This window comes from Capra hircus, chromosome 5 (genome assembly GCF_001704415.2).
Source record: "Capra hircus breed San Clemente chromosome 5, ASM170441v1, whole genome shotgun sequence".
NCBI classification, from domain to species: domain Eukaryota; kingdom Metazoa; phylum Chordata; class Mammalia; order Artiodactyla; family Bovidae; genus Capra; species Capra hircus.
In genome coordinates, this window is record NC_030812.1 from 24,991,283 (window position 1) to 25,002,678 (window position 11,396).

Here is an 11,396-nt window from a genome sequence, read left to right on the forward strand (position 1 = left end):
TTGAGAGGATTCCCTGGAGAAGGAAATGACCACTCACTCCGGTATTCTTGCCTGAAGAATTCCATGGACAGAGGAGCCTCGTGGGCTACAGTCTATGGGTCACAAAGAGTCAGACACGATTCAGTGTCTAACACTTTCATCTGTTATTAAGTGGAATCAGATAATTATTTTTTAGAAAATTTAGCATCAAATTTCATCTTCAATCATTTAATTAATCAGACCGTTAATGTTGTTCTCCTTGAATTTGCACTGTTTAGTTTACTTATGGTGGCGGTTCAGGCAGTTGTAAAGGCTCCAATTAACCAAACCTCCCAGAATTGGGCAAATTTTAACCCAGCAAATATCCAAAGGGAGAAAGACAAAGATACCACACCTTGTTCTCATACCACGTCCATCCCAATTATACATTCAGGTATCAAAATCTTCCAGCCCCAGACCACCAGGAATACAGCTATAGTTGAGTTGGTTTGGGTTTAGTAGTCATGGCAGTGGGGAGAACATAAACCATGGGGAATTACAGACAGGTGCCTTAATCCAAGAGTCTAAGAAAGGACTTGTTACAAGATTTGAGTGTATGTGAGGTGACTTGAGGGAAGGTTTAAGGAAGCAGGCCTCTGCTCTGATTAGTGACTCTAAGGGAGCACAAATAATGCTATAACTGAGTGTCTTAACAAACCCGATAGAGAAGAGGCTAGAGTGGGGCTAAAGTTGTAATATGTAATGAACTCATTACCTGGGAGAGGGTGATATTTACTGATAGTATTTTATGGTTTGTACACTGATCTTGTTTTTGTTTGTACTGAAACAAAATTATGAGTTGGTCAAAGTTATGGGAGTCACCGTGTGCCTTTCTCCGATGTTGGTGTTTTGTGATATTGTTTGTGTGCTATAAGAGAGCACCATTTCTAAGCTCTGAAATCAGGTCAGACCCTAACAATTCCAAAGCACAAGTGTGTCAGACTAGTTCCCAGACCTCGGGAGTGCTTCCCTCTTTCTCACCTGCCAAGCCACTGAGGATATGAGAATAATTAAGGGTCAGTTAATAGCAGAGTTTGATGGAATCAGAGTGAACATTTGTACGCAGGAAATGTTGATTAGTGACTAGAAAACTCTAGTCTTTAGTGATATACCAAAGGATCGTCTCCTGTTTTTAAAAAATTGGATAAACATGTAGGAAGTCTATTTATTAACGTTAACCCAAGAAAGAACTAGGTAGGATTCAAACTCTGTCACTTGGACAATCACCATGCCAGCACCTACAGAAAATCACTTTTTTCATGTTGCTCCTGATTTTTTTATTTTAAAGAAGGTACACTGATTAGAGATAGGATAGACATAGTAGGGATGGAAAGTCGTTGCATTAAAACAAATCAAGGGACATATTGGCCCAGCCCAGCAGGATCAAATGCAGAAGGCCGAGGCTGATTCCATCTCACTGATAACTCAGCAAAATATGTTAAAACGTGGAAACAAACCTGAAACAGAAAAAAGATAAGAGGTTTTCAAAAAAGGTTGAAAATGTGGCTTTATACCTTAGAATCTGCAAGAAGACTAACAAATGTCAAATGGCACTGAATTCATGGTCAAAAAGAGATTTATATTCCTGAAAGATAGACACCTAACTCCTATCCAGAGGCAATTGGCTGTGGAGCCTGGGATGGAAGCCTAGATGAGTGGGAAGTTTAGAAAAAAACAAAGATGACCAATATGATTAGTTTTCCATATGCTATAGCACACAGCAGTCCAGGCTTCTCTTGTTAAAAGACAAATATTCATTTTCTCACCCATTGACTACCCGGTACAGAACTTTGAGCCAGGAGCCATGCACTGAAAGAGTATAAATATTTCTAAGATTCCTCAGGACTTTCATTGGTTATGTACCAATCCATCTCATCTCTTACTGCACAGTATTCAAGGGGAAGTTTCTGTTGCAATTTTTTATTTCATCATCTTTAAAATACTTATTTCATAGAATTACTATGAGATTTAAACTATTTGGTTGACCATATCTTATGGAAAAACCTGAATGGACTTTTAGGCCATCCCTGCATTATATATCTGAATTTGATACCACATTGCCTGTCATATATTCAGAATCAATCATAGTAGTCACTGATTTTACCAGGCTGTTTAAGGTCAGGGGGAAATGAACCAGGAATAGGAAGACAGTACCATGAACCACAGTGGAATTCCAAATTCCCAGAAATACCCAGAATAACACTCAAAGCATTCTGCCTCAAGGAAGCATCTTTGTAAAGATATTTTCTATTTTTAGAAAGATCTTTAAAGGAAATAAGAATTTTCTAGCAAAACAAAACAGACTTAGCCAGGTACTTGGCCACATGGAGGGACATACTTTGGTCCCTCCATTGTCAATTTTACTAATGATGAATTTTACCTATTAAATTCTAAAATTTCAAGAGCCATGCAGATAAAATTGGTAAACAAACTAGAGACTCAAAATTTTTGATTCCTCTGATGTTGTCTCTTGGCCAGATTTGTAAAACCACAAGGATTTAGAAAATACTGAAAAGAGAACGGAACTTTTCTTGTGACTTTTTCTGCCCCCCCAAATATAGTCTATGCTGAGAACAGTGGACACAGGAAATCCAGGAGATCCATGAAGAAAGTACTTATGGGGTGATCTTACAAAATCGAGTGGTGGTAGATGCAGCACTGGTCGAGCTGGCAGCAGTGGAAGTGGAACCAGCAGAGGTTGTGGTGGGGGCATCTGTACTTTCACTGGGAGCATCTGTACTTTCACTGGGGTCAGTAGAGCTCGTGGCAGCAGCTTCAGAAGCTGAAATTAGGAGGAAACATTCAAATCAAAACATATGACTCTTCGGGCAACATGCTTGAATGTGCATTTCTCATTCTGAATTCATCTCAGCAAATGTCATCAATTCTGTCATACCTTTACCCTCGCTACCAACTCTCCTCTTACTCATTGTTCCTAGCCTCGTCCTTCATGGGAGAGAAAGAATTTAGCATTTCCTTGCGAGGGCAGTGAGGCTGAGGGAAGACACAGGCAAATACTTTCTGCTAGCATGAACATGAAAGACCAAATCCACATATGTCCTTATTCACAGGAACCACTGCTGAGAGACAAAAAGGAACTTCCTGTGGACTGACATTCTGGGGACTTCCCACAGAATGACTTAGAACTGAGTAGGTTCTAAGTATGAGGAGCATTGCAGTATGAGGAGAAGAGAAGAATCAATTGATTCATCTCAGATTAGAGGGAGTATCTCTACTTGAATATCTCTACTTTCTTGGGAGAACCCAAGTCCCCAAGCTGTTGAGGCTGACAAGAGGAATATTCAGAATGCCTGTGTGAGCACGACACACAGCACAGAATGGGCAGGGTGCTGTGTGACAGTCCAAGAATGACCAGGAGCTTTGGTCCACAACCTTGGGATTCAGGTTAAAGAACGAAAACAAACCTCAGCCTGGGAATCAGGCATCGATGCCATTACAAAGAGCAGAGCTTAGAGCCCTATTTGCACTTGACCCCTACATTCCACATCCTGTTATCCCACTCTCCCATGTGGTCCTTATGCCCTCATTTCTACATCACCCTCAGGCAGAAAGTAAAGAGGAACTAAAAAGCCTCTTGATGAAAGTGAAAGAGGAGAGTGAAAAGTTGGCTTAAAGCTCAACATTCAGAAAACTAAGATCATGGCATCTGGTCCCATCACTTCATGGGAAATAGGTGGGGAAACAGTGTCAGACTTTATTTTTCTGGGCTCCAAAATCACTGCAGATGGTGATTGCAGCCATGAAATTAAAAGACGCTTACTCCTTGGAAGGAAAGTTATGGCCAACCTAGATAGCATATTCAAAAGCAGAGACATTATTTTGCCAACAAAGGTCCATCTAGTCAAGGCTATGGTTTTACCATTGGTCACGTATGGATGTGAGAGTTGGACTGTGAAGAAAGCTGAGTGCCGAAGAATTGATGCTTTGGAACTGTGGTGTTGGAGAAGACTCAAGAGTCCCTTGGACTGCAAGGAGATCCAACCGGTCCATTCTAAAGGAGATTGGTCCTGGGTGTTCTTTGGAAGGACTGATGCTAAAGCTGAAACTCCAGTACTTTGGCCACCTCATGCAAAGAGTTGACTCATTGGAAAAGACCCTGATGCTGGGAGGGATTAGGGGCAGGAGGAGAAGGGAACGACAGAGGATGAGATGGCTGGATGGCATCACTGGCTCAATGGACGTGAGTGTGAGTGAACTCTGGGAGTTGGTGATGGACAGGGAGGCCTGGCGTGCTGCAATTCATGGAGTTGCAAAGAGTCAGACAGGACTGAGTGACTGGACTGAACTGAACTCAGGAACTACATTCTCCTCATTATGGTGAAACTACACTCCTCAGTGGGATCTGAATCCAGTCACACTCCAGACTGGGACTGGAATCCACAACTCCTGATTTAAGAGGTGACATTAACTCACAATCTTTTAATTCAAACCGCACACCTGGTGCCTGGTCTGCAGGTTCTTTTGTCTTGGTGCAAAACAATCAGGAACAGAAAGAATTCAGCCAGAGGCAAAGCAACAGGCAAAGAGGGAGTTAGTTAGAGTAGGATATTTGTGAGAGATACAGGCAGGCAAGGGACTGCAGCCCTGAGAACAAAGAGGGCTGCCTACTCTCTTTCTCTGGCCATATCCCGAAGCTCATAGGAGTTTAGTTCCTGGACCAGGGATCAAAAACAGGCTCAAGCAGTAAATGTATCACATCCTAACCCATGGACCACCAGGGAATTCCTAAGGGCTGCATTTTTATAATCAAAGAAAAAAATGGGAAGGGTAGAAGACCACAGATTTTCTCTTTTGGGGTCAGACATCAAGGCTTACCTCATTAGTTCCTCCTTGACACTGTATGGTCTAACCAGAACTGTCATGGTGCTATCATCATATGTATATTAACAAAGAAGTGGTGACATATCCTAAAATACAGTAATTCATCTCAGGTTGTGGTATAATGTCCTCTTTCACGTAGTTTCTTTTCTCTTTCACCTATACTCCTGTCTTGGCTACGTGCAGGAATGCAGTTTTTCAGGATCTGTTATTATACACCTCCCAAGGCCAAATTCAGGTCTCATCCCATTTTTCAGTGGCAGTGGCCACTGAGTAAACAGTAAGTCTGTTTACTTTCACAATGTTCTGATTGTTGCTTAGTTGCCATATGTTCTGATCATCTTCTGGTTGGTGTCTAGCACATGGTGATCTTCTGAAGTCCCTCTCTGTCTTCCCCAAGTGGGATTTCCAGGTGTAGAACTATCTTATTCTATCCCTATCACAGGGACTAAATGGCCTCTCATTTACACACTGGCCATATATTCAACTCTTTGGTTTAGGGTAATCAGAAAGACTTTACATGCACCTCCCCCAAATTCTCAGGCCACAACATCAGACCACGGCCTCCTCTCTGCTGAAGAAAATTCAATGATTCACCCACAATTTATATATATCCATGCCAGAGTGTTCATGTTCTCTAATAATGTGTAAGAAATAAGCAGACTTTCTATGTTCACCATAAACATTTGAATCAGGCAGAAGTCTTTGCCAGGCTTGGGCTTAGGAATCCTTATATCCTATCTCCTGTGGAAACTTTGACATGAGGCTGGGATGGAAAATGGTCTTTGCTGAAAGGAGATGAGGTGCAAGGGCAAACTTACCTGGTGTGTCCTGTGGAGCAGTTGTTGTATCCTCTGAAAGAGAAAAATAAAAACAGGGCGTGAGTTGAACACGATTTGGGTGTGGAGAGAAGAATATGGACAATGGTGCAGGCTTTCAGAGTCAAATAACTTCAGTCTTTGGTGTACACATTGAGGGGGAAAAGATGCACAGATAATATAAAACCCCACAATATGTGGTCACTTTTCATTTTCTGAAATAAACCTCTGATTTGTGTTCCTAAACAGATTTTACTGACTCTGACCATAAAACTGGGTTCCCAGGTCAGAAATGAGCTATGATCTGATTGAATTAGGAAGAGCCTAAGGGTAGAGTCAAATCTATCATGAATGGTCAGTGAAAAGGGTAATGGAACAGGGGACTGGAGTAGAGGACAGGAGAGGCCAGCCTTCTAGACTCCCCCAAACCCACATCCACACAGAGTTCTTATCTTGATGTAACTATTCCTCCAAACCTTATTTTTGGGCAAGAATCTTTACTTACGGCCAGAAACCAGGATGGTGGAAACTGCCACCAGTGTCAGGAAGGCTAAGAGCTTCATGATGGTCAATTGCAAAGCAGGTATCACAGGAAATTTTCGGAGCCCGGAGGAATCTTGACTCCAGTATTCCACATCAACATTATATAGGAAGAAAGAGAACACCGATCAGAAGTTGCCAGACCAGAATCCGGGTTAGTTAATGCCAAGAGTGTTGGTTCTCAGAGAAACCACTGAAGAAAGAACAGCACATCCTGAGGCTCTTGGAAAGATAATAATACAATCATTTCATTCTGACACATTCATACCTTGCAGATACAGTGGTATCATGATTATAGTCTTTTCTGACAAGATGAAAAAAAACCCACATCCAGTCTTCCTGATTGAGTCATATCTGCAGTGCTCCCTTCAGGGACTTTGGAAGCTTACTCAGGCTTGTCTCTCATCAAAGGAGATTAATCAGGGTAGAGCAGCCTGATGGAAGAACCACCATCTGAAAGTCAGGCTGTGCATTCTTCCACCTATGGCCTCTCTCCTGCACATGTGAATAAAGAGAAAAACAATAGAAAATGAAATGGATGTCTGTTAATTAATGCATGCTTTGACTCCATACATTCATTCTGCAGATATTCATTGAGCACCAGACATTAAGGAAGCAGTAGTGAACAAAGCACACAAAAATTACACACCATACACCCTGTTGTTGAAACCCATATGTTAATAAGTAAATAGGAAGGAAGGGAGGGAAGGACGCAGGGAGGAAGGAGAGAAAAATGGAAAAGAATATTTTGTATATATAAGGTGATCAGTTCACTTCAGTGGCTCAGTTGTGTCCGACTCTTTGCAACCCCATGAATTGCAGCATGCCAGGCCTCCCTGTCCATCACCAACTCCCAGAGTTCACCCAAATTCATGTCCATCAAGTCGGTGATGCCATCCAGCCATCTCATCCTCTGTCGTCCCCTTCTCCTCCTGCCCCCAATCCTCCCAGCATCAGAGTCTTTTCCAACAAGTCAACTCTTCGCATGAGGTGGCCAAAGTATTGGAGTTTCAGCTTTAGCATCAGCCCTTCCAAAGAACACCCAGGACTGATCTCCTTCAGAATGGACTGGTTGGATCTCCTTGCAGTCCAAGGGACTCTCAAGAATCTCCTCCAACACCACACTTCAAAAGCATCAATTCTTCAGCACTCAGCTTTCTTCACAGTTCAACTCTCACATCCATACATGACCACTGGAAAAACCATAGCCTTGACTAGATGGACCTTTGTTGGCAAAGTAATATCTCTGCTTTTGAATATGCTATCTAGGTTGGTCATAACTTTCCTTCCAAGGAGTAAGCGTCTTTTAATTTCATGGCTGCAATCACCATCTGCAGTGATTTTGGAGCCCAAAAAAATAAAGTCTGACACTTTCCACTGTTTCCCCATCCATTTGCCATGAAGTGGTGGGACCAGATGCCATGATCTTCATCTTCTGAATGTTGAGCTTTAAGCCAACTTTTTCACTCTCCTCTTTCACTTTCATCAAGAGGCTTTTTAGTTCCTCTTCACTTTCTAGGTGATAAAGCCTAATAAATAATAACACAAGTAAGAAGGAAGGAAAGAATTATAGATGGAAAGTGAGGTTATGTTTACAATATGTAGCACAAAAATGGGCTTCTCTGTGGCTCAGATGGTAAGGAAGCTGCCTGAAACGCAAGAGACCCAGGTTCAATCACTGAGTCAGAAAGATCTGGAGAAGGAAATGGCAACTCACTCCAGTATTCTGACCTGGAGAATCCGATGGACAGAGGAGCCTGGCGGCGGGCTACAATCCATAGAGTCACAAAGAGTCACACACAACTTAGAGACTAAGCAACAACAAAAGCCCAAAAATGCTAAATTCATATTCTCAAATTAAAATTAAGTCCAATTAACTGAAATTAAATCCAGAATGTTCTCTAAAATGTTTCACTGCTACCAGTCATAAAGCCATTGATATGCCTTTTTAATGTACTCTTACCAAATATTTTATATCAATGCTCTAGATTGCCAGACTTATTAATAAACTCATGAATGTTTTTAATAGGTACTATCAAATTGTTTTCCCAAAGAACTAAAAAAATTATTATTAAAGGAAAGAAAATATGAGAGTGCTTCTTTCCAACCATCTTGCCAGAAGTGAATGTATCTCAATATTATTTTGCTAACCTGATCGGTCAAAGCAGTATTTGTTATGCTCATTTGCATTTTCTGGATTATAGTAAATTTGAGCATACTGCATGCATTTACTGATATTTGAACTTCCTCATTCATGATTTTCTATTCAAATAGTTTATTCTGTCTTCTGATCTTATCATTTTAAAGACAGCGTATAAAAGAGATTTTAATATTTTTAAACTATTAGAAAAATCACAAGGCTTTACAATCTAACACAATTTTAATTTTATTCACAATATATTTTTAAAGTTGCAAATTAAGTAATCTATCATTTTTATTATACTTCCTATATTAAACAGTTTGCAAAACAGATAACATGACTTCTTAAATAAGTGACACTTCAGTATTCCTCCATACAAACTTCACATCTCTTTCTACCCTCTGAACTTACCTAATGATCACAAACCTGGCCCCACCAGCAGTGCACACTCTCATTTGAATCATTTAGTAAAGGACCTCGGCCCTGAAAGGAAACCAAAAAATAAGCCTCAGCCTGAAGGGAGGTCTTGAGAGGAACATCAAGGACTAGGTCCAAAATCAGGCCCCTTGCCCCTTGTCAGATACCTCACAAAGATTGGAAGATTCTGCAGTAGTCCTGCACTGGGATGGGCAAGGATACATAAGTGAGTTTCATAAAGACAAGAATTAACTAGACACAGATAAACAAGAGGATATGGTACTAAGTTTACATAAGAGAGAAAATATGTAATTAGAAGTCTTAGGGTGATGTGAGGCCCAGGAAGATTCGGTGTTGGGATCAAAGATCAGCTCTCATCCTGTTCTTCCATCAGAGAGCTGAGAAACAAACGGCTACACAATGACTGTTTAGCAATATAAATCTGACTGTGTGCGTAAGCACAGCGTGCAGACCTAGCGCATTTCTTCTGGTTTAATAGCTTCCATTATCGCTGTTCAGTCTCAAATAGCACCTCTTCATGGAAATCAAGTTAGATTCTATTTTCATATAATGTTTATCACTCCCTGATATTTTCTTGTCTCACTGTTTCTTTGTCCCTGGCTTCTTTAGTGTTGTCTTCCTTCAAATAAATGAACTCTAAGAGAACAAAGAAACCTAGAAGAATACCAAGCACTGAGTAGGCTCTTGAGAAATGAGCCTAACTAAATGAATGAAATAGCCTTTGTCCTGCTTCATTCCATACTCCAAGGCCAAATTTGCCTGTTACTCCAGTTGTTTCTTGACTTCCTACTTTTGCATTGCAGTCCCCTGTAATGAAAAGGACACATTTTTGGGGTGTTAGTTCTAAAAGGTTTTGCAGGTGTTCATAGAACCATTCAACTTCAGCTTCTTCAGTGTTACTGGTTGGGGCATAGGCTTGGATTACCATGATACTAAATGGTTTGCCTCGGAAACGAACAAAGATCATTCTGTCGTTTTTGAGATTGCATCCAAGTACCGCATTTTGGACTCTTTTTTTGACCATGATGGCTACTCCATTTCTCTAAGGGAATGACACCACCAGATGGTCAACACCAAAATCAGATTGATTATATTCTTTGCAGCCAAAGATGGAGAAGCTCTATGCAGTCAGCAAAAACAAAACTGGGAGCTGACTGTGGCTCAGATCATGAACTCCTTATTGCCAGATTCAGTTAAATTGAAGAAAGTAGGGAAAACCACTAGACCATTCACATATGACCTAAATCAAATTCCTTATGATTATACAGTGGAAGTGAGAAATATATTTAAGGGACTAGATCTGATAGGCAGAGTGCCTGATGAACTATGGACTGAGGTTCATGACATTGTACAGGAGACAGGGATCAAGACCATCCCCATGGAAAAGAAATGCAAAAAAGAAAAATGGCTGTCTGAGGAGGCCTTACATATAGCTGTGAAAAGAAGAGAAGCGAAAAGCAAAGGAAAAAAGTAAAGATATAAGCATCTGAATGCAGAGTTCCAAGGAATAGCAAGGAGAGATAAGAAAGCCTTCCTCAGCGATTAATGCAAAGAAATAGAGGAAAACAACAGAATGGGAAAGACTAGAGATCTCTTCAAGAAAATTAGAGACTCCAAGGGAACATTTCATGCAAAGATGGGCTCGATAAAGGACAGAAATGGTACGGACCTGACAGAAGCAGAAGATATTAAGAAGTGGCAAGAATACACAGAAGAACTGGTACAAAAGAGAGCTTCATGACCCAGATAATCACAATGGTGTGATCACTCACCTAGAGCTGGACATCCTGGAATGTGAAGTCAAGTGGGCCTTAGAAAGCATCACTATGAACAAATCGAGTGGAGTGCGTTCCTTTTTATGGCTGAGTAATATTCCATTGTGTATTTGTACGACAGCTTCTTTATCCATACATCTGTCAATGGGCATCTAAGTTGCTTCCATGTTCTAGCTATTGTATAGTGCTGCAGTGAACAATGGGATACATGTGTCTCTTTCAATTTTTGTTTCTGCAGGGTATATGCCTAGGAGTGGGATTGCTGGGTTATATGGTGGTTTTATGCCTAGTTTTTTAAGGAATCGCCATACCATCTTCCATAGTGGCTGTATCCGTTTACATTCCCACCAACAGTGCAAGAGCATTCCCTTTTCTCCACACCCTCTCCAGCATTTATTGTTTGTAGACTTTTTGATGATGGTCATTCTGGCTGATGTGAGGTGATATATCTCATTGTAGTTGTGATTTGCATTTCTGTAATAATGAGTGACAAAGGTCCGTCTAGTCAAGGCTATGGTTTTTCCAGTGGTCATGTGTGAATGTGAGAGTTGGACTGTGAAGAAAGCTGAACACCGAAGAATTGATGCTTTTGAACTGTGGTGTTGGAGAAGACTCAAGAGCTCCTTGGACTGCAAGGAGATCCAACCAGTCCATTCTAAAGGAGATCAGTCCTGGGTGTTCTCTGGAAGGAATGATGCTAAAGTTGAAACTCCATGGCCACCTCATGCGAAGAGTTGACTCATTGGAAAAGACTCTGATGCTGGGAGGGATTGGGGGCAGAAGGAAAGGGGGACAAGAGAGGATGAGATGGCTGGATGGCATCACCGA

General features: G+C 41.1%; 1 protein-coding gene across 1 annotated transcript; it reads right to left on the reverse strand.

Annotated features, from left to right (window-relative positions):
* On the reverse strand, nt 1,267-6,304 carry LOC102184404 (putative protein TPRXL). Its single transcript, XM_005679839.2, has 4 exons — nt 6,181-6,304; nt 5,679-5,711; nt 2,651-2,800; nt 1,267-1,475 (listed from the first exon to the last, which is right to left on the reverse strand). The coding sequence occupies exons 1-4, from the start codon at nt 6,236-6,238 to the stop codon at nt 1,444-1,446; spliced, it is 273 nt and encodes a 90-aa protein (XP_005679896.1). The 5' UTR covers nt 6,239-6,304; the 3' UTR covers nt 1,267-1,443.